Source organism: Semicossyphus pulcher, unplaced genomic scaffold (assembly GCF_022749685.1).
Source record: "Semicossyphus pulcher isolate SPU_LCO1_2020_fin unplaced genomic scaffold, fSemPul1.0.p SCAF_6, whole genome shotgun sequence".
NCBI classification, from domain to species: domain Eukaryota; kingdom Metazoa; phylum Chordata; class Actinopteri; order Labriformes; family Labridae; genus Semicossyphus; species Semicossyphus pulcher.
Window position 1 is genome coordinate 5,801,291 of NW_027211737.1, and position 24,760 is coordinate 5,826,050.

Sequence of the window (24,760 nt, forward strand, 5' to 3'; positions counted from 1 at the left end):
CATGTAGCACCTGAAGAGACGGATATTTCCCTTGGGAGTTGGTAAAGACCTAAAAACATATTGGACTTATATTATTAATGTTGACATGAACGTGATTTATCGGGATACTGAGGCTCTGTGGCTGCTGAATGTGAGGATATGTAACCGTTTGCGAGCTGGTTAGCCAGTAGCACTTCACTGGTGAATGGGTACAAAAATGTGATGCTTATTTTTAATTCTATCTGCCCCCTAGTGGACAAAAGACGCTTTAAGAGTTTTGCATATGTTCCTATAAAAAGGGGAGTACTGGGTCTGTCTCGGTTACATCAAAGTAAAAATTTCACTCACTCATGTGAAGGCATTATGAAACTTTCATGTCCCCTTTCAGTCGCTCCAGTTGAACAAAAGCCCGCAGTACACTATGTGATGTGTTAATATTTTCCCTACTTAATTCCCTTCTTTGACCTAACAACTTTAACCTCTCCTAGCAAGAAGGGAAATAAAAAGAGCCACGAGTTGACGGCTAGCACCATGCGAACTTCAGATTTAGAAAAAAAACAAAATGTATAGAGTCATACAAAAGGAATTCTGCCTTTAAAGGAATAGAGTGAAAAGTGCTTATTTGCTTTCTCTCCAACAAAAGTCAGTGGAGAAGTTTGATACCACTCTCATGTCTGAAAGGGAACTGGTAGCTAGTAGACAGTTAGCTTAGCGCAATGACTACAAGCGGAGATACCGCTAGCTTGGCTCTGTTCAACAAAGTAATTTCAAAGTGTTTTCACAATTTGATTTTGTACAAATTAAACAAACAAGATATCACATTATGGAGTGAACTTTAGAGGTGTTGGTAGGTGAACTTATGAACACAGACAGCCTGCTTCCAATCTTAGCTAAGGTAAGCTAAGCTAAGCTAACCATCTCCCAACTGGAGAATACGTTTTAGCCTAGCGTAAAGCTGTGAAAGTGGTATCATTCTTCTTATCTAACTCTGGGCAAGAAAGCAAATACGCATATCTCTTTCAACTGTATTTGAAACATTTCCCAGAATGCTTTGCACCAGCATTTAGAGTTGAATTTTCTCTATATATGTCCATTGACCACAGCTGGTGAAAAGGTAAACATTAGCAATAAGTGTTGTCAGTCCAATGTATTAAAAGGGAGTTTGAAACATAATACTGATATGTTCATGTACAGTATTTACAGGAACCTTTATAAATATCCATTTCCATGGAAACTGTAGAGCAACAATAGATAGACAATCTATACAACTAAAACCATTTCCTTCATGGTTTCACTGGTTTCCCTCTGGCCATGTTCCATATGTGGCCGTTTACAGTCCGGTGTGTGATTACTTAAGAAGTACTGGTCATGTTGAATTCTACAAGAGTCAAGCTTCATTGTTACATTTTTGGCAAGACATGGCAGTTTGAAACGTTCAAGTACAAAGGTTTCTCAGACAATCCGTTCTTTCGTGGATTCAGCCTGTTGAGTTTTCACAAATTGAATCAGCCGTAATGACTGCACCTGTTGACATTTTCTGTCTCGCCGTCTGCTGAACGTTTGCTGGAGGACCCGCTGCAACGCTCCTCAGACACCAGGGGCCTGATTCATTAAATGACAAGACCAGAGAAAAGACCGATCAGAGGGGAATAACAAACACCAGCCTGCACCTGTCACCTTGGCTGACACTGCGGGTGGCATCGAAGAAAGCTTTAACACTGGGTGGGTTTTTCTTTGTTGCATCTACTTAGAGGCTTTATGTTTGGAGCAAGTGTAGCTAATGGACACCTCTTTAACCTAATTTATCTGTCCTTAATCTGTCTGTCTATGACTATGAACTACTGAAGCTGTATTTCATTTAGCTCTTCATTTACACAGAGTATTTGCCTCCTTTACCTTGCAACTATTGGCAGCTAAGCAACATGGCTGTTTAATACTAATACTCTCTGTAAGATGTCAAGTGATATTTAAAGTCAGTATCAGGGGCAAAAAGGAGGGGAAATTCTAATCAGCAAAGTGAACCAGCACTTTCCTTTCTTTCTCTGTTTCTCTCTCTCTCTCTCTCTTTCTCTCTCTCTGGTGTTTTTGGCGTCAGGATGAAGCTGGATTATCTACTGTACATTAAGAGTCCTGAAGGGGAAGGCCGTCACTTTCATCTCTCCACTTCAGAATAAGCTGTCGGCTGCCGACTCTCTGTCAAGCTGCTCGACCTTTGACTCTCAGTAGGATCTGCCAGGGGGGAAGGTGCCATAGCGGGCAGCTTCCTGCCAGTAAGACCGGTGTGTCGTGACACCCGCCTTGGTGCCGCAGTGATCTTTGATGAGGTTTTCTTATGCGGGGCAGGGGTAGGGGCACTTTTCGCAGCGTTGCCTGCTGTGGCGGATCCTTTGCTTGAGCTTTGTTTGCCGCCTCGAGTGAAGTTGGCGGCTACAGAGGCCGTTAACGTCTCCAGCAGCTGGGAGGCTGAACCGAAGCGGACATGCTCCTCCGTCTCAGCCACCTCCGAGAACAGAGACAGAGCTCCGCTGCGCCTGCTGCACGAGTCGCAGCACAGCTTGTTGTAGCCTGGAATGGAGCAGTATCGAGCAAGGACCTCCATCTGGCAGAAGATGGACTTGTCTCCGCTGCATGGCTCATCTGTAAGTCAAAGAGCAATACATTGTGAGCTCAATGCACAGCGCTGGATAATGTTGAGAGGTGGCCTTGGATAGAAATGAAAGACAGAGTGGAGGTGGATGCATTACAGAGCACAGAGGCTTTGCCTTTAATCAGGAACTGACAGCTAAGTGTTTGGGCCACAGAATACTGTAGTGCATGTCAGCCACAGCACATTCAGCTCAGTGATGCTCATTCTGCTGTCAGCCCCGTACTGCCAGCCAGCCCATACAAATGTGTATATGAATTTTAAGCAAGCTATGAGTTAGTCCCAGTTTGTGTCTCTCATGTGTTAGCATTAGTGACGCTCGTAAGCATCTGTTTTATTCTTAAAGAGAAGCGCCAGGAGATCTGATCAAGATTGTTTAGGCTTGTAGCTGTTCTGGAGACATTTCAAGTATCCTCAAAGACTCTTCTAACCATCTGGATGATTTTTTTCCCCAACCACTGCACAAAAGAAAAAAAGTGCAGCCCTTAAGACTCCTCATCCACTCAAAGAAGAGTCTTTTAGTGATGCCACTGCAACTGAAATGCTTATGCACAAAGTTTTATCATGAAGGAAATGTGACCAACTTTAGTAATTTTACAAACTGAGCAGTGCATGTTTCTTTTTTGTTGACCCTTTCTGTATAAATGCAACACACATAAGAAAGAGAAGACAGCCAAACACGGGTTTAATTTACAAACAGTGCTGAGACAGCTTAAGTTGCGCTGTCTCCAAAGAGTAGCAGGAACTTTTAGGGCCTTTCTCAGACCACTACCTACACCCTCTCCCTACGCACTTCCACTCTGTTTGCACGCTCACCATAGACTGTATAAAAAGATGGACGACATGACAGCTCCCTAAAAGTGAAGCCAAACCCTCTCTATCGCCCCCTGCTGACTGGCTGCAGTATAGGTCATAAAGGTCATAGGTCATGCCTCCTCCATGTTAACAGATGGGACATGAGTCAAATGTATTTTTCTCAAACATGGTTTCTGTCATTATCGTTAGTTCTTATCGTGCTGAGTGAGGAGGATCTGGTTTGAGAAAGGCCCTTAGTCTCACAGGCCTCTTAATGGACCAGTCAGGTTAACCACTTCCTGTCCATTTCCCAAAGTCGCTGTACTTTGAGAAGGCACTAACTGCCAAATAGAAACCTTCTTGTGGAAATTTCCTGCTGTGGAAATGCAGCTTTGAAGAACATCTGAGCAGAAACAATAGTTCTAAGCCCTGTAAGAGTCAATTCAATTCAAAAATACCTTTGATTTCTTTGAAGCATGCCAGTTTTGGTAAATTTATTTTGCAAAAACAAAAATGTATTCACCTACATACACTTTGCTTTCTCCTTGTTCAGACTAACTGGATCCTGTATGGCATTGGTACAAGTTTGTTTTTGTTACAAAACTGTAAGAGCCTTTACAAAACGCTTTGCAATGACATTTAGTTCATTGTATTCACTGCATACTTTTACTCAAAAAATACATTTATTATAAAGTTATTAGTACGGAGTTTGGACACATCAATGGTTTCTAAGGTCTTAAATCTAAATTAATCTTTTCTGACCCTGAAAGAAAAAAATATTTTAACATCTCCCTGAGTTTAATCCTTTTATCCACTTAAGCCTCGTCTTATCTGTCAGTGAATCCTGCTTCTCTTTCGTCATATTTTGATTGTTGAAAGTATAAATGCATCACAAGATACCAAGAATAAACTCAACTAATCAATGTATGCTCACTGACATTGGTGAACACACAAAAGGTGTGTATCGATGTGGTTTAATCATTACTCAGAATGTTCAGAATGCCATGTTGACTTTAAAGCTCCTGAGGACAAAAGTAATGCTCTACAGCAGTCACATATATTGCAGATCAATATTGGATGGATATTTTGTGCTTTTAAGCTGCAGAGGAGAGAAGGAGTGTTATTTGAGTCTTTATCCGAGTTTATCCCTTTTTCTCTCACCTGCAAATATCAACGTGGCATCTTTGTTTTATCAAGAGAGCCCAAAAAAGCAACTGGTGCACTGCGACGTTTAAGGACACACGTCATCCAAGCTATATTATTTATTGTCAATATTGTATTTCTGTTGTGAGGTGAGTGCCTAATGTAATTTTTGGTAAATGTGCACATGAAAGCCACCAAAGAAATTACACAACTTTAATACGAATTAATGCATACTTGATATTCACTGTGATAAATTACACACACCAAGCGAGTTTCAACAGCCTGCCAATTGATATAAATGCCATATGGTAATGGATGGAAATCAATGGCTGCCTAGAAGGTCGGGATAATGTATGATCAGTAGCTGAGGACGTAAAACGAGAAATTCCCGCTTTTAGAAGGAAAAAACAATGAATTAGTGCTGTGGTTTATTTTGAAGGAGCTGTTCCAATGAATGCTTAATGATAACGGGCTTTTATTCTGAAGAATGCAAAATAGAACCAAAAAGGAACGTTTTTTCTACTCCTCTAGAATAGTTTTTTTTTCAGTGCGTTATAAATGCTCACCATGGCAGGGTCCGGGTCTGCACGGTCTCACAGCTTCAGGTTTTTCTCCATTACATTGATCTCCAATCCGGCAAGTGACCAGACGCCTCTCCATCCCCTCTCCACAGGTCACAGAGCACTGTGGAAGAGCACAAACAGCCACTCGCTCAAATACAGCATAAAAAACACAGCTTCTGGAGGACAGAGGTGGGATGAGCTGTGGCAGGTCACATAGGCAGCAGGAAGTGCAGAATAACTGGGTCGGATAAAAACCTGACTTGAAATTCAATCTCTGCCTAGAACCAAAATATTTCCACCACAGATGACCTGTCAGAAATATCAGCAGGAGCACTATCCTGTTTCTCTTTTTGACTGGACTTCTCTTTGAGAGTGCACAGGGAATAAAGTCTATAAAAGTCTATCTAAAAGCATTTTGTCTGCTGGATAACTGGGAGCTCACTTTGCTGTTGGTTGCTTTTAGTTGCACCAGATTTACTTTACACAGCAGGTTAACAGTGTCCAGATGGTTTATTTTTCCAGCTGTTTGTCTGGTCTGTAGAGAAGAATCCAAGATAAGAGCTTCCAATATCAATAATTCATTTGTTAAAAAGCCACAGTAAAAGGAGTTTTTGCTTCTGGACATCAGTTCTTTGTTTGATGCAGTAGACCATCATATCCTGATTAAGAGGTTACATGACTGGGTAGGCATATTAGGCAAAGCAGTGGTCTGATTTTTTGATTATTTGTCTCTGACTGACAAAACGTTTCACTGCCTCTATTGGAGACTTTGTATCTGAATCATCTCAACTTTCTTGAGGCGTCCCACAGGGCTCAGTAGTGAGGCCCTTGCTATTCACTTTATATTTGCTGCTGCTAGGACGGGGCAGCTACTAAACAGATGAAATAGATTTAATTACAAACATAAACAAATTTATCTTGCATATCATCTATTTGCAGATGATATCCAACTCAACTTTACATTCAAACCTAGTGAGGCCTTTAGGTTGTTTTGGGACAGAGACCGACTCGGCCATAGACTGTATGAAAGAAGTGGTTTGTGAACCCCTTCTGAAGTCTTGAGTTCAGCATCTTGGCCGTCTCCTTTTTCGGATTCGGACTTTTCCATACAATCTATTGTTTGACATAGTAGACATAAGTTTTCTTCTAATCTCGCTGACAAAGGTTTTACCTTTTTCGTTTGGAGACAATATAACCCTGAGTCCTCACCACTGTCTTGTGTTGCCGGCAGGGCTCAATCCAGTTTGCTCCTGCTGAGCAAATGAATATGCTTTTATCTGACTATGTAATGCAACTTTCTCCTCACGCTGCATGTAAACACTTGATACTCTGAAGTCAATCCAAATTGCTGCAGCAAGACTTCTACTTTCAAAGACAGCCTCACATTACCCCTGTCCATAGATCCCTTCACCGGCTCCCCTTTGCATATGGAAACTACTTTAAAATTCTCACCCTGACTTATAGACGATTCCACGGTCAGGCTCCTGCATATGTGACTGAATTAATTCACCCTACTCATGAAGTCGCTCCCTGAATTTGTTGTCTGTGCCACGCTCCCTCCCTGAAAACCTGTGGTGATCGAGCTTTTAAGGACATAGAACCTGAGCTATGGTATGCTGTGCACACATCCTTACTGTCTGCTGTATGTAGACTCTTTAACATGATCACAGTTGTTGGGCTCCCTGTTTGCATCAGCTGCATTATATGTATGGTGTTTTTTTTATGTTATTCTGCTAAATCTTTTAAACACAAGGCTGAGGTAGTCTCTTCATCGTTTAAGTTTTCATTCTTATGGTTTTAATGTTCTTGTAAAGCACTTTGTGACTTAAATCTGAAAAGCGTTTTTTACTAAATTAGTTTATTATTTAAAACAGCCGAGATCAGAACTTGGGACCATTTACTTGTTTTTTAAAGCACAGTACAATCCTCTAACAGTCTTTCACATAAGTGACAATATGTTTTTTACATCTCCATCTGGCAGCTTCAAAAAACATCAAAACAGCGTTTTGGTAGGCCTGATTTTTGGAGAGAAATCAAATCCCATCTGGGAATTTGGAGTTTTGTACAACAATGTGATGAGCCAAGTTTTAAGTGAGTGAGCATCAAGCCTGCCGAGACAACAAAGTTACAATTTTACCTTGATACCACCTTTTGGTTAAATTCAAATTAGTTTGACTCACTTAAAATAGCTCTGTGAGCACAGGCCCTCTAAGTTTAGTCGTGTTACCACAGTGCATTCAAGAGATGGGATGTCAAACAGGTTACAGCTCAGTGACACATTATGACAAATAATACAGTCACTATAACAAGCTTAGGGACCAAAATATTTTATGTGCCAAATATGCTGCAGAATGAGTAACATTTGTCTGATGGATGATGAAAACTGCGCTGGAAGGAATGAACACGACGATTTTTAGATCCTGCAAAAACTGAATATCTTGGACACCTATATTTTGGATAAGTGTGTTAAAATGTTGACACATTATATAGGGATATCCACCAGTGTTAATACAGCAATAACTTCCTCCATGTCTACGATATGGCTGAGAAAGTCAGTTCTCCTTCTTATGGACCCTTTATGCACCATGATGCGTAACGTGTGAGCAGCTGCTGCCTGGGCCTCAAATGTCAAATGTAGGTCAAATGTATCTTTGTCCAAAGCACCCTCTGAATATTTTGAGACCTCATGAGCGTAGCTCGTGGCTAGTTTGCAAGTCATGTAAAGTTGAGCACTACAAATCCAAGCTAAAAAAGTCTGTACAGACTATTTCAGCTAGGAAATAACAGCATCTGTGTGCCCTCGAGACACAGAGAACATTGTCAAACACTGCAGGCAATAAAGTTTATCTACCTTGGAAAGATAAAAGTGATTGCCATTGTTAACTGCGTCTGAAATCCCTTCTACCCCAACACCTCTGACACTGACAAACAGGAGAACTGCACCTTTTATGTTTAATAACTTTTGTAACCTACGCTCCAACACTCATGCCCTCCTCACACTGGCACAGTGTGAAAGACCAGACAGAGTCTCTCCTGTGACAAGGGCACCTTTTAGATACATCAACAGAGAAAAATGACATCAAATGTTAGATGAAGTGTAGATTTTAAACCCTCTAACAGTGGGGAAGATTGATGATTGGATGACACTGAAGCGCAAACAAACCATTAATCCCTCACTGGGACCGGATATCAAGCAGACAGCAAGTCTGAAAAGTCCTAAACTCCTCAATCAACATGTTTATTCAAATATCAAAGTTAAGTTATTTGAATGAGTCATTAAAAAACTTAAATTGTAAAGTATCAAATCAATTGTCTTGTGTTTTATATGATCTTGGTAAGTTAAGAAAAACCAAGTTGACATGAAAAATAAAATCAATCAGACGTGCTGAGATACAAGAGTCAGAGAAAATCCCTCTTTAAATAGAAGATGTAAATACTGTACCTCAGACCAGGCCCCGGTCCTCCACTGTGCAGGACAGGAGACTCGGTTACAGGGCCTCCGGCTCTCTGGCTTCTCCCCGCTGCAGTACTTGCTGTGGACCGAGCGGTTGGAGAGGTCGTGGAGGAACTGCACGCAGCGAACGGTCCGGATCTGGAAGCCCAGGCTGCCGCAGGTTTTGGTACAATGCTCCCATTCATCTGAGATCCACCTGCACAAATCAAACAATGCATTTACTGATGATGTACAGCAGGTATAGGTAATGATCTCAGAACAAAGAGATGCAGATTTAACAGTGCTTGAACAAGTAGTCAGATCTTTTAGGGAATCAAAATTAACAACAGAGGACTGAACTCCATCAAAAGTACGGTAAAAGTAAAGTACTACATTCATTATCCTACATTAATAAAGAAATATAATGAAAATAATAATCTCGAAGATTTTCATTTAAATAAATGTCTGTTAAGTCACTATCTATCACAGAATGAGGACAATGGTGATTGAGCCAATGGCCCACTGATGAAAGCCTTTGCATTTGAAGTATAGTATTATTAAGGACTGGGTGTCTGTGGCGACTTTCGTGGAAGAAAATCACAGTTAGTGACGCGTTTTCCATCAGCCAGCAGTGGTTGGTCTGCCAGAGAGGGTAGGCGGAGCTAAGCGGCTGCCTTCCGCTCTCTGCAAGCGTTGCGAGTAAACAGTAATCTACTATGGCTGAACAAACAAAGAAAAGATGGATGACTACAGATACAACTTCAAAAATAAGTGAAAATCCAAAGAAAAAGAAACAAACTCGACACTCAGATGAAGCAAACAGTCTAAAATGGAAAGAGACCGTCAGCCAGGAAAATCAAGAGTTACAACCGGAGCCAACCGTGTACGTCTGGTTAAATTGGGAAGTGTCCTCCTGTAATTACCGTTTATCACCATTAGGTGCCGCCATAGAGAACACAACTGAAATCTTCGAGATTGAATCTTTAAAGTTTAAAGAGCAAAAGTAGCATATTGCAAAGTTTCATATCAATATTTTATTCACAAAAAGAGTATAACACTATACTTTTAGTTCTTTAGACTATGAGGCCAACCCACTAGTTGTAAACTGGACACACAAAGAGAAGATTTGCATGTATGATTTATCCAACTAGCTTTAAAATTTAAAAGTTGGGTTTAAAACATGAGCTTGTACGAAATGAGGTGTTTCACAGAGACAGCTTACCTGAAGGCAGGTGCTACGGTCAGGAAGAAGGCTACACAAATGATCTGAATCAAGAGTCAAAGGACAGATGGTGTTTCATGTTGTACAGATTGTGAAATCCCCCCTCAAGGCAGATTTGTGTGTTACTGGGCTATAGAAAAAACTGAATTGAATTGACCGCAGTTTAATGTCCCCTATGGTCATTCTATATCATCCTAAATTACATTACACGATTTTATCTTGAACCATCAATGTATAATTGGCATTTTACTGCTGCAGCTGCTTGAATAGGGGCTACTTTATATCCAGGGCTTGGATTTAGTCCCCTCTCCAAAGGGTCTGAATAAGAATCTCTCTGTAAGAGGGTTTGGAAAGATGAAAAATCTGTATTCGTTCTAAAAATATTTCTTGAATAATTCGATCTCTTTGGCCTCCAACAAATACTCATACTGTTCTTTCTTTCTACACCTTCACAGTGTGTTCCAGGTCACATCCTTCCCAAGAATCCCCTCAGAACAAGCGCCTGTGCAGAGCTTCAAACCACTGATGTATTTAGGATGTAATAATAGCCGATGTGTCGTTAATAATTAATGTTTAAGAGAGCAGGCAGAGTGTATTTTTGTTGGTTTTACACCACTCCACTTTGGAGAAAAATATCTGCCATCACAAAAATATATAGCCTCCTTCACAGTTTTCCGACACATGAAACAAAACAGCCATATTGATTTGAATATATCTTTTTGGAGCTGAAAATGGCAACAATTTGGGGGTTAATTATTGAACCATTTATAACCATTACAACCATCATTCACTGTCCTGGCTGCTATATCAAAAACTACCATCTTACTATATCTGGTGAGAATGAATGCTACCTTAACTAACAATTTGCCAAGAAACAAACAAACAAAAAAGCTAAATATAAAACTATTCTTTGCTTTAAAAGCAGTGGTGTTTCCATCCTCTTTGGCGTCTGGTGGTACTTGTAGTTGATCAGGTTCAGGTCTCTGCACTGCCCTGACTGGAGCTTTGGAGGCTGCTGTGCATGGACGCTGGTGTCCCCTTGACATAAAAGGAGATTATTTTTTTGGGCTTTTTGCCTTTAATCGACAGGACAGCTGAAGATAGACAGGAAACGTTAGGAGGAGAGAGTGGGGGAAGACATGCACCAAATGATCAGCAGACCGGGAGTCGAGCCTGCGATCAGTGCGACGAGGACTGTAGCCTCTGCAAATGGAGCGCCTGCTCTACCAACTGAGCTAAACCAGCTCACCACTTTGACAGCTAACTGAGTCACTGAACTTGACATCTCGTCTCACCAGCAATGTGGGAGGGCAACCGGTGCGTCCCTTACTTTCAACACACTCTCTTAGCTTCAGTCAGTTTCCACCACAAATGGAATCCTGTTCTGTGGGAAACATGATGGTTAACTATCTAATTCACCAGCTAATGAATTAGCCATGGGTGTAGACTGTGTAGCTTTGATAACTTGGGGATTGCTAACTCCTCGCTCCTCTTCTGTGCCATACTCGTCCACATATAGTCACTTCTGTCTCCAGAAAACCAACATGGCTGTGGCCAAAATGCCGGACTCAAGGTTCAAAAAGGTAGTGGACAAACCAATGGGTGGCCACGGGGGCTATGTCCATTTTCTTTTTTACAGTCTTTGGTTCCTAACCCCTGTCCCAGATATCTCAGATTGCTGCCACTTTCTCATTTCTAGGGACATGGTGGCTGAGGACTTGGTCTTTCCGTCAAAAGACTAAGCAGACAGCCACGTTTAAGAAGCCTCATGCAGGCATGTAGGTCAGTCGCATCCATAGGCTTCCATTCTTCACAGCTCCATTAAATCCCCTCCGTGTTTGTCATTTCAATGACTGTTTTTTTTTTAGTAACTCGAAGGGGGAAGAGTTTAAAAAATGTCAGATGCATGGGAAATAGCCGGTCTTGTGGGCCCTGGAGACGTTCAAATGACATTTTCCGCTTCTATATTGCCTGCAGCCTGATATGGAAGTGAGGGTGAAGAGAGTGCATTATCCCTGAACATAAATGTCTCCCTTGCTGCCGACTCCTCTCCCTCACAGTCATTTTGCATCTAAAGGGCTGTAATGCATTTTCCTCAAAAGCATCGTCCTGCTCTGGCATCTGCTCTTCCTCGTCCAAATCCCTGCCTGCTCGCTCATCTTGGAAGACAAGATTAATGACTCCTTGGACAGTAAGTCTTGCTGCCATAACCTCAGTCACTTAAATAGCACTTAATGTACTTTATAGTCTTGTGACCTTTATATCCCCGTTTTAAATATATATTTTGAGATGTTGTAACAATGCAAGTGCATATCATGCAACAGTGCAGAGGCTGTTTTCCTCTTCAACTGTTTCAAGATTCTCCTGCTTCAGAGTGCCTCTCAGTGGCAAATTTGGTGGGAAAGTTCCTGGATCTCACTTCAGGAAAAGTCACCAAAGCCAAAGACATTTCAGAATAAAAGAACTTCTTTCAAATGTCAAAATGGGTGTCATTTAACTTGAACAGTATGCAATGTTGGCACCAGCTGAGAAGAGATATAATTGCTCTTTAATAGCACTTGCAGATCTACGAATACATATCAGAAAAGTGTCAAGATTCGTAGTGACACACTGCTGACTGTTAAAGCAAAAGGTTGTGTACCGGTAGCTTAATGTATGAAAAATGTACTCTTAAGAGCATGTAACATCTGTTTCTGAAAGGTCACCAGGAAGTGTGGCTGTCGTACAAAGGAAAATCTGTCTCTGAAGTGTAGCGTTACAGAAGTATAAAGTATCAAATGGAAATACTCCAGTAAAGTAGGAAAAGATGAATATTTGTTGAGAGAATATTAAAGATAAAAATGTTTTGGCAGGAAGAACATGTTTATAAACTCAAATGAATGGATTTCACAGCCGCCATCGACTCTCTGCTTAATGGGATTGTTTACCCAAATTTAAACATGAAGCTCTCACTAATCAGCAGACAGAGACAAGAGAAATTAGCAGTGATTGGAGAACTAATTGAGTCATAGAAAAAACAAGAAAGAACTATGACATTGCTGATCCTCATTGCACACATGTTTGGGTTTATCTCGTGCAAACACTGCCACAAAAAACAAAACAAAAAGCAGACATTAATACACTGAGTAATGATTGGAATAATCTGCCTGCAAAGAATGTTTTATCGCTATGACGAGCAGTTTGAAGGCATTAGTGACAGTCTGCAGGAATATTTATGGTGGTAATTAGAGAAGACGATAAGCTTACGATGACAAAAGGCTAACTTTGAGTGAAAGGCTTTGCAAACGTTTTTAGAGGGAGGATTTTGTTGAAAATCTACTCTGGAAATGTAATTTGCTGAATATGAAGGCGGCCATTTATCACACTTTTGACACTTGTTATATTGTGTTGAAAGTATTTTATGACTGGGTTGTTTCTATGTGAATAACAGGAATAAAATGTTTGGGTTTTGTCGGGATCATGTTTCACCTTTTGAGACTGTGGTTAGAGTTCAGTATAATAAAAGTTATTATAGATGTCCCAGAAGCTTTACCTGAGCATAACTAAGCACTTTTGGTGCCTTCATCCAACAAGACTGAGACAATTTCACAATGTTTCTAACATGTGATTAGCTTTGTAAAACAATCGTAGTTTGCTCAGGTTTAGGCACCCAATCTGCTTGGTTCGGTTCAGCAAAAAGACCACCGTCACGGGTAAAAAAAAACATGCTGACTTCAGGTTTAATATGGGAACCACACAGCCGTCTCCTGGGCAAAAAACTGAGTGAATGTGCCGGTACGAGAGTTAAAAAAATCGCAACATGACTGTGTAACGTTTCCCATGTTCAACATCGTTGTTTCGTGTGTAAGCATGCTAACACTTGAAAATAATAATTAACTAAGAATGAATTGCGGCTGCTGATTGCACCATAAATTGCGTATCATTTGCCCCCGCGATCTGCTCCTTCTCAAGGTTCGATTCACAAAGCAAACTACACTGATGATTTTCAAGCGCAAACACGCCCATAAAGTTTAGCAGATCTGTGCAGTTTGCTCTTGTTGTGTGTCTGATTGTGGGGAGAAGCTGCCTGCACCTCCACTAACTGCTGTGTGGTGCTGTGCCCTCAGTCCATGCACAGATCGATGATGAGCAGGGAGAGGAAGGGGCAGCTCTTTGAACATTCCAGACTCCACAGGTGTCTACTCGTTTAACTATTTGAATGGAGCTTAATTTTTTAAACGAGCGAGCAACAGCAGCTCGTCCTTATAATAATCCCCGTCATGTGTAGCAGCTCGTGTGCCGGGGTCCAGCCTGGCACGGACTGATTAGTCTCCCGATTACAATAATAATGACAAAATTATTAATAACAGACTGTCTGCAGAATGACTCATTTAAATACGTGCAAACAGCACCGGAGCACAGAGACGCTGTTTGCTCTGCAGTGCACTTTGGGGTGCATTCACCCCTCTGCGTGTGCTTGGAGAATGAGGCGGAGTCTTTTGTGTCATTTGCACAGGTCTTGCAGGTGCAAAAGCTGCACAAACCTGTAGTGAATTCCCCCCTTTGTATGTAACACTAATAAGGGCAGAGGCTACAAGGATTGTCATTAGGTCTGCAGGTATTTGGTCATAAAGTCTTTGGCAAATTAATTTTCAGGGGTAGTCACACGCTACGTGTTCAGACATTATACTCAAAGACGACGTGCCCACCCTGACAGTGAAGCTACGGGACAAGAGAGTCGAACAGGAATAACTGTACGCTACACATTCAGTGGAAGACACAGACACGATGGAAACTGCTAGTGATAGTGATCATGAGATGGAAAAGCTCGGGATAGATCCTTCCTCTACAAATAATATAAATAATTTTCTTAGAGCACGTTTGTCAGCTTACAGTGTTCATTTAGGATGTTTTAATGCATCACAAGAGGGAAATACAGTTATTAAGTTTGTTTTTACTTTGCCTCACAGTACCTGGTCTGTACCTTTGTGCACGCTGAAATCATGCCGGGAAGATTTGTCTTCTTCTCTCAATGTCACCTTGAATTTTATGACAAACAGCAAACAACACGAGATGCAGCAGTGAAACTTGGTGTTTATCAGAACATCTTGTGTAGTCTACTCAAATAAGGATAAAGAGTCAGGGCTGCTAATGATGGAGACAGAACTCGAATGTGCAAGGTGAAACCACCTGTCGTAGCCGCCCTGGTGAAGTAGATTGATAATACCAGGTGACATAACGCCCCCTCCACTATAATCAGTTAAGGACCTGATCAATCTGAAAAGCCTTCAAAACAGCTGGAAATCTCATTAATGCTGTAAGCTATTCTTTTTACTGCCTTACACTCGTTAGATAAACACACAAATGTCAATTAGATGCTAAACTGCATGACAGAGAAATAAGTGGGGATAAAAAGAGTCCAGATTGTAGTTCAAAATCAGCTCACTAAAGGTCATTGAAAAACATCTTAATTCCCAAAGAATAAACCGAGCCTGTCTTTGACCCTCTGATGTATAATGGACTGAACAAACTGATGCAGATGTTGTTAGTTCTGCAGAACAGACAGAAAACGATCAAAGCATTGTGCTGCATCCTCTGATCTGCTCCTTTCAACCCTCCACTGCAGGGAAGATATTTAGTCTCCACTCAGTGCTGCATGAAAACAATTACATGGTTTCAGTAAATAACCTCACAATCACCCAGCAGCCTGCAGTGTGAATACTGTATCTCACAGTAAGGCCTTCTGACACTTTCATAATTAGCCTTTATCAGTCCCACCAGGCTGCAGGCAGAGAACCCACTGCTCTCCTCTCATATTGATCTTTTTGTTTCCTCTTCTTCTCTTGTGATGGAAACGATCAGGCAGCCGAGAAGCAGAAGATGGGATCTGTTTTTATGATAATTTCTCTTCCAGACATCAGATTGAAATCTCCACAGACAGCAAGGACAATGAGCACTGTACACCATATCAATAAAGGAAAGCTCAAGGACAGGCTACATACAGAGGCTATAGTCCTCGAAGCGGCAGCCCGGAGTTCAGCTCCCGCCCTCGGCCCTTTGCCGCATGTCATCCCCACTCTCTTTCCCCATTCCCAGCACTATCCCCTGTCCTCTCTCTAATAAAGGCAGAAAAAGGGTTACCTTTAACCCTAACCCTACATATTGATAAAATTGATATTACATATATGAAGGTTGTTTTGGACAGGAAAATGTAGACTTACATAATGTAGTTTTGTACATGGTAAATGTTTGGTACATGAGCATCAAGTTCAAAGCAGCACTGTGACAAAGTACTTTACTCTAAGTACAAAACCTTAACACACTAAGGGGGGAATTCACGAAGCATGGATTGCGGCCGATGACAGCACCATAAATTGCGCATCATCTGCCCCCGCTATCTGCTCCGTCTCAAGGACTGATTCACAAAGCAAATCGCACTGATGATATTTAAGCGCAAACACGCCCATAGCGTTTCGCAGCTCCGTGCAGTTTGCTCTCGTTTTGTGTCTGTGAACAGGAGCTGTCTGCATCTCCACTCTCTGCTGCGCCGTGCTGCGCCATTAGATGAGCGCACACTGACGGACCTCAAATCCATCCACAGATCGACGATGAGCAGGGAGAGGAGGGGGCAGTGTTTACTAGTTTCACTGTAACGCAGCTTCATTTTTTTAAACGAGCGTGCAACAGCAGCTCGTCCTTTTATAATCCTCGTCCTGCCTAATGGCTCCAAAGTGTGGCGGTGTGCCGGGGTTGAGCCTTGCATAGCCCCGGACTGGTTGGTCTCCCGATTATAATAATAACGACAAAATATTATTAACAGATTGTTTTTACTGACAAACGCATTTTTTGATCACACAAAAGGGGGAATTGTCGATCACTGGAAACCCAGCGTGTGACAGCCCTTATAACACCGCGCCGCAGTTACCATCAACTCTCTGCGCGGTGCTGTTAGCGCTGCTGTTTGTGAACTAGATGCTTTTTGCCACGACACTCATTTGCATTGAAAGCAGCCAAATTTGCCCCGAATGTCTGCAGAATGACTCATTTAAATATGTGCAAACAGCACCGGAGCACAGAGACGCTGTTTGCTCTGCAGCGCACTTTGGGGTGCATTCAACCCTCTGCGTGTGCTTGGAGTCTTTTTGTGTCATTTGCACAGGTCTTGTGGGCGTAAAAGCTGCACAATCCTTGAGTAAATCCCCCCTTAAGTATGCAAAGATAAAGCAGAGAGAAGCGCGTCTCATTCATCATCAGTCACAGAATTCGACATTTTTGCCTGACAGATTAATCAATAAATCTTTGCAGCTTTAGTGAACAATGTCATCAGGCAGGTCGTAAAATCAGTTTACATCAGTCTACTTCTTTCAGATTTCTAAGAACAGCGTCAGGTTAAAGTGAGACAAAAGCCTCATCATATCACAAACTTTATAGTCTCACTAGCAGGCTTCTATCAAGTCAGCAGACTGTGTGATCGAGGTCTGACTCTGTAAACTGCCACACTACAACACACCAGACCTCTAATTGTCTGGTTTTCGGACGAACTGGGTCAAACCGCCCGCATGCAGCTACCTGTGATTTCCTGATTATCTGGCTCCTCCACCAACTGCTTTTTGAAATTATTTGACTGAGCCGACAGGAGAAAAAACATTCAAGTGTTGAGGTGAAGTTAATTGAAGATACACCATTTGCTCTTAGACTCCATGTCTACATGTTTGATATTCTGCTTTCCTTTTGTTGCGTCTAATTTGATGTTTTTGTGGGTTTTTCATTAAAAGACAAACTGTTATAAATGAGAGATAAATGATTCATGGACTTGCCATCACATGCAAACTGCTGAGACGATAAATAACACGGGCCTTATGAAAGCAGGAAAAGAGGCAGGCACAATGGAAATTCATGCGTTGTAGATTTCTTTGAAGACCGGCAGAGAATCAGGTATGGAATTCAGGTGCGGGCGTGAAAAGCTTTGAACAGACTATTCATTGATTTTGGATAGAACATTGAACACTGACAGAGAATTGGCATGCGGCGCTGAGATGTTTGCTGAACACAAAGCCTGACGCTCTGAATGCAGACGCACGCTTTAAAAACTTCTCACACAGGCTTGGACGCGACTGAAATAAAGACGGAGGCAGCAGTTCTGCTGACGCTTCCTCCACATTTAAAGTCAAAAGGCTCCTCGGTGCAGAGCTGTAATGCTTTTGATTGAAGCACTTCATTTTCTTTTCATTCATGTCACCACTGAGTAAACGTACACTGGCAGACAGGGAAAAAGACAGTTCTTTGAATTCTTTGAATATTTGGAAGAATACAAAAAGACTTCTCGTCTCGATTTAGTTCGATGAATACAAGAATACAGATAATTTCTAAACGGATACTTTTATATATTCATACAGACATGGATTTATTAGTGGAGGTTTTGGAATCTTAGACACTGGAACTAAATGTTTTCACATCTTCTACAAGTGGCCATTAAACACTGTGGTCAGTACGCATGTATCTCAGAGGAATCCAATATCTCTGTTGTAAAGAGGAAGCTGTAATTGTTATTTTGAGTGCTACAAATATAAAGAAATATAAGCGATAACAGCACATTTAACCCAAACTGAATGGCTAGAGAGATGAGGGAACATCACATGTCATCAATCAAGGTTTGGTGAAAATCTCACCGGGAGAAAAACACAAGCACTCAGACATTCACTTTCATTTATAAGACGTTTTTCCTGATCATCTAAATCATCTTGTTTACAGCAAAACTTAACGTAACCACTTTCAAAAAGCAGAGGGGAGGGACTCGGGTCACATGACTTGACTTGAGTCAGACTAGAGTCACAAATTTGAGGACTTAAGACTTGCTGGACTAAGATTGATAAAAGGCTCGACTTGACTTTGACTTGGCATTAATGACTTGAGATTTGACTTAGACTTGAGACAGATGACTCGTAAGGACTTTTTATGACCTCTTATGACCTTTTTTCAATTAAATATTTGCATTTTTAAAGTTACATTTTGAGACATTATTTTTAGTGCAGTGTGCGCAGCAGAGGCAACGCCAGAGGCAAACATGGAGGGCACCACGCCAAAAATCATTTCAGGAGGATGTAATGGATGACTATATAAAGAAAAGAACAGCAGTTTGCAGGGTATGCACTAAACTTAACTTTTCATGACAACTGCCTTTTAAATGAAAACTTAAGAGGGTTTTGCAGCCTGGGTAGACGGGTAGATAATCAGAATTTCATATGACCTGACTTGTGACTTGCTCGAGCTGAGTAATGACTCAACTTGACTTGCTTGATTCACAGTGACTTAGGACTTCTGACTTGAAGTGTAAGACTCGCACATGTGTCACTCCCACCTCTGTCAAAAACCTTCAAAGCTTTGTTTGCAGTCAGTTTAACATCATGCACGTATTATGCCATGGACCTCCATAAACTTAGAGATGGATAGAATAGCTAAAACAAACAGATGACTACATGTTAAATATTTCCACCTAACTGCCCAAGCTGAAAAACAAAAAACTGCTGATTAAATAATAAGTAGGATTTTTCCTTGCATTTTGTCAAGAACACATTCAAGCTGGGCCCCTCCTCCTGGGCTCTTCGTCACCAGAAGCTCACTCTCACTCTCTCGTGCGAGAACACGCCCACCCCGCCGAGCTAACAACGACAGCATCACAGTTACCTTTGCATTAGCATGCTAACCGCCGGTTAGCTTGTCCTTCCCGGTTTGAGTCATGTTTGCACAAGAGTTTTTAAAGGAATGCTTACTAGTTGAAACACTTCTACTCACAGGGTGAACACATTTGTGGTTTGTCTCAGCAAATAAATCTTTGACTCTTCCTCGCTGCCTAATTTCTGCGAACAGTTCCTTGGACGACACTTAAGACGAATGTACGCTTAAAATTATACACTGCTCTATATCATCAGGGCTGTACTCTTATCTTCAGCAGGCATACCGTCCTATATTTCCTCCTTGACATTTCTTATCTCCTCTGACCGAGTCTTCTTATGTTTGCCTGAAATCTCAGCCCTTTCCTGAACCAAAGGAAAGAGAGACAAGGCGAGTCATGAAGCGAGGAAGGGAGCTGAGAAATGATGGGGGGGAACAAAATCAGGCCAGCTATTGAGGGAATGTGCCTTAGTGTTCAAAGGTCCGTCTCCTCACACTGACCAAGTTAGGCACCAAATTACAAAGTCAGTCAAAGGAAAAGCAGAAGAAAACGATAAAGTTCTAAGAGAGCACATACCCCCCATCAGGCTGCAAAACCTCTAAAGGCTTCATTTCATTTGAATAAAAACAGAAAAGAACACGACAACTACCGCTTTGCCAATGGCTGATTACCCAACAAATGGAATGGAAACCAAACCACTAATTAACAACTGCACAAACAGGACAGAAACCACAACTACCAATGAAGGATTGCAGTCACAGATGATAAAAATATGACCATTAACAAGTCAAACCTTTCAAACTTGCCAATGTACGCAATCTTTCATTCTTCCCTGGATGGCTGACATATCAACGACTGTTTAAAGTGCTCTCTAAAGTATTTCTCTGTGGATCGACAACACAGAACTCCACAAACCAGGAGTGTTTCTTTATCTGTGTGAGGGAGGATAGATAAGCAGTAAGTGTATGTAGATCTGTGGAACTAATGTGAAAAGATGTGTGTGTCAATGCTGGGAAATTGGACACTTGCATGCGCTGATGAACTCAGTCATGATGATGCACGTCGAAGTGTAATTGGTGTCAAGGCAAAAGATTGGAGCTGGTGTTTTCATGCATGATGTTTTAATAGTCTACAGCCATGCTAGAGCCTTTGTAACGCTGTGAGCTAGACAGATGTGATCAAAAAGCTAACATTAGCATGCTAACACGCTTAAAATAACAACTTCAACTTGCTGATGTTTAACTGATGAAACCACAACTATTTCACCATCTTAGCTTTAAAGTATTAGCATGTTAGCATTTGTAATTAGGGGGCACACCTGAGACCTGAGGCCGTATGCAACTACCAAATTAGTGTGATGTAAATGACAGACATGGCAACACTCGAGGAGGTTACTTTTATGTTAATTCTGAGGTCGCGTCAGAAACAGCAACGTCAGCACTGTCCCCACTCCGTCTCTCCAACATGTTCCTCCGTGCACGGACGTAACGGCCCCGGACTTGTTTCCATTTAGTTTTGCAGATTTCCACGTCGACTTCTAAAATGGAACTTATCTGTCTCCAGCTGTTTTGACAGGCATGTTTTTCGCTGTGCAGTGGCAATGACACATCGTACAGATGTGGATTTTTCACCTCTTCTTCAAAATGTTGTGCCATTGTTGTCCCTGCTGCTGTGTTGACCCTGTCACATCCCCTCTGCCTCTACACTGCCCCTACCCGTCATGCATACTGCATCTCACGTACAGGTAGCGTTAAGTTTTTGAGGACGTGCACAGCCGACGCTCCAAACTGATGAAAGGCACGCATGGGCAGCTGTCATGCGCACGTGAACGCGTAGTTAAAAGCAAGTTTATCTGCGGCTTAAGGGATCATCAAAGTTTTAACATGAATTCTGAGGTGGACGTGAATGTCTGCAACAAAATCCAAGGCCTATATATGGGACATTTAAACCAACGCTGGCTGCAACGCAGGAAAAACATCTTGACTATCATTAACGTCTCAACCAAATTCTGTGCCAATCCATGCAGTAGATATTTGAGATATTTCACTGTAGAGTAAAAAGTTTGACTAGCTCGCGGCACGGAAAGAAAGTCAGGGTATCATCAGATTGCCTACTTTATCCTCTGGAGACCACACACGTCTGTGCATCCAACTCACAGTCTCCGGGATATTTGACTCTGGGTCAAAGTGGCACATCAACCGGCCAGTGTTTCATCCCCGAGAGGAAGCTGCTAGCATCGCTAAAGAGAGCTGCAAGAGAGTCTCAGGAGAACCACTTATGAAAAAGTTTAAGTCCATTAGGAGGCATGAGGGATGGTTGTTTTCATACAAAACTTTTCCAACAGTATCTCTATAAACCCCTGAGATATTTGCTTTAGTAGACATTTATCAGGACATGAGATAGACGTACAAACAGTTTTCTAAACAGCAGACAGTCTGTGTTTCATCCAGCCTCTGATGACAGCAGCCTTAGATCTCTCGCCTCTTGTTCCCTTTAGTCTAAAGCTGAACAGGCGGAGGGTAAACACCGGCTCACTGTGAGGTCTGCAGCTTGTTGCATCACCTCTCAGTATTGAAGTTGGCTTAAAGAAGCTTCATCATTTAGCTGGGAGATTCGGATGGATGGTTCTGGCTGCATTTCTCTCTCATGTTGCTGTTTTTTCGCCTCCAATACTAAACAGCTTATACATCCTTCTCCTTCATCCCATCTCTCTAACCTGCAGGCCTTTTCTGTCATGCCCCTGCATTTAGACTAGAGTGCAACCGACAAATTAGCTCCCTCTTCTTTCTCTACTACTCTCACACTCCTGCAAAAGTTAAAGCTTAAAAGTATTTTCCACCCTGAGGGGACCTTGTCTCGTCTATCACCCAGCTGTCAATGTTTTTAAATGATTTGTAAGAAGTTATATCCGGCTGCCACGATGGATCATTCGCGACACAACTCATTACTCTCCGAACGAATCACGCTGAAGAGATGTATCGATAAAAAGTAGACCTCGATGTGGTTCAAAAGATTTAAGGCTACACAGCGTAGAATCACTCCTGTATGAGCCTTGTAGAGATTTATTGACTTTGGCTCCGTCTCTGAAGGTTTGAGCTATCTCTGAACTAAATGACGCGTAAAGACAAACACAAAAAGATGGTACAGCTTCAGATAAAAGCTGCTGCAGCACAGCGGAGGGGAAAGATGCTGTTATCTTTGGGAAGATGTAAAGCTTTTTTTTGTCAGCTCTATGTTTAAAGTAAAGGTGAAACCATGCAGCACTAACGCAGAAGCACGACTATATTCAGTAAACAAAAAAGTATATAAAAGAATAAATCTATTATTATAATGTATATATTATTTCAATTAATTTCTAATTAGTGCAAATTTTAAAGTTTTTGAAATGTATTTTTTGACCTATATTTGTGAGTTAATCCTTAAACTAGCTAACATGTACTATTATTATGAAACTATGTTAAAACCGAACCTTTGATCTTTCACAGCTGTGTTAAATACTTGATTCTGATTGGTTAATTACAGCATTCCGAGGTCTGCTATTCCTTGATAACAGACCGTTGCTATGAAGAACAGACCGTTGCTAGGGATGTTGCTCTAATCACACAATCCGGAGGACTAACTGTAATCATATTCATCAGCCGAAAGAAGTCCGGTAAATTTGATGTTGGCTTGTTTACAGAGGGGAAAAAGACAAAAACAGCATTAAAGGTTAAACGATGTAAAAACTGAAGGCTACGACAGAGAGATCTACAAAACTGAAGACAGCACATGAAGTAAACATTAAAGGAGAAGTTTGGTATTTTTAAACCTGGGCCCTATTTTTACAAATTTGGATGTCAAAATGACTCTGAAAAACTTTTGGAATCGGTCCAGTAGATATCCTCTGCTGTAGCCGTGATCCGGCCGCAATGGCTGCAACATAATCCCCAGGGGCAACTGCGCCCGATCAAAGTACGCCCACTAAAAGTTGTTTTTGCCACTGACAGGCTCAGATTGTTACTCCAGGAAATGATCCCTAAAGATTGTCCTTTTTTTAAAGAGTAAGATCCTTTTAGTGTAAACAGAAGTCTCACGCTGAAAACTTATGTTGCAGCCAACACAGTTTAAAGATGGTGAATGGAAAAGAAAATGTTGACAGACTCTGACAGTGACGAGACAGAAAACCTCCATCACGTGCTGCGCGGCTTCCTGCGGTCCCGTTCACCGTGTCTTACTTCACCAACAGAGAAAATGTTTCCAGGTAGCTTAGCTATTTTAAAAAGGCTACAGAGTTAACCGTTGCTATCGATGCAGCTCTCACTGTGAGTGTAATTGACTATTTTTAAACAAAAAATGGAAATATAATCATTTTTAAATTAATATTATAATTTCCAAATCAATATTACTGATTTCATAAGCAGGTAGCCGTGTATTAAGCGGGATAATGTAAAGTGAGCAGAATGTTTAGGCAGAGGAGTCCCTTTAGGGTGAGACAAGACCCTGCTCACCCTGTCAGGGTTCCATTCTGCGATAGCATCCTGCTCTCTGTACATGATCCCTTAATCATAGGTCATTGTGTGTAATTCATTAAAGATGTATCGATGATCTTATACCTAATTAAAAAGTGATTGCTCTGCTTACTTTAATTAGATCTGGATTAACTCATCTAAATATACATTTTGACACACCCTGTGCTAACAGTTTCCCTCTTTGAACCTTAAACAGAACTGGCAATGAAGCATATAATCAACATGCAGTGTGCAGTGGATCACTGGACTAAGAGAAGGATGCTCTGTCGTCATTTATATGTTTTAGGTTTGAAATGACCTGGTTTTATGCATTCTGTACAACACAGCTTTACTTTGTTTGTTTGTTTATATTTTATTTCCTATTTTATCCAGTTTAAACCTGAAAAAAAACAAGTAGTCACAACCTAATGAGAATCAAGTTTTATGGGGGCTGAAAATCCCCTGAAGCAGAGTTTAACTTATCCTGGGACGCTGAAGGTTTCAACTTAAATCCAAACTAATGAAACATTTTGAGGGTGAGCAGCTCTTCGGGGATAAAACAGCAGCTTTCATTATTAGCAACATCAAGACTTTTACACTCAATGCTCAGTTTACTCATCCTTATTGAAAAGTCTTCTGTGTCTCTGGAGGAGCATTCTAATATTTAAGCAACCCCTATGATGTTATCAGGATAAACTGACACCTGGATAACAACACATGAATTATATTGGATCAATAACTAAAAGTCTGTGATACAAACTAGAAGGCTGATTTAGAAGATGGCACTGTGTGGGGCGCCAGTTTAGCGCAGCGTCCCATATACAGACCTTCCGCAATGTTGT

The 24,760-nt window shown here is 41.4% G+C and overlaps 1 protein-coding gene across 1 annotated transcript in view; it reads right to left on the minus strand.

Annotated features, from left to right (window-relative positions):
• Positions 1-2,044: 2,044 nt before the first annotated feature.
• adamts3 (ADAM metallopeptidase with thrombospondin type 1 motif, 3) overlaps positions 2,045-24,760 on the minus strand; it is a 174,456-nt gene continuing 151,740 nt past the window's right edge. Inside the window, exons 21-23 of the mRNA XM_069683065.1 lie at positions 8,567-8,774; positions 5,128-5,245; positions 2,045-2,616 (exon numbers count right to left, since the gene is read on the minus strand). Coding sequence (XP_069539166.1) covers positions 2,132-2,616; positions 5,128-5,245; positions 8,567-8,774 — 811 coding nt within the window. The 3' untranslated portion in view covers positions 2,045-2,131. The remainder of the gene's footprint in view (positions 2,617-5,127; positions 5,246-8,566; positions 8,775-24,760) is intronic.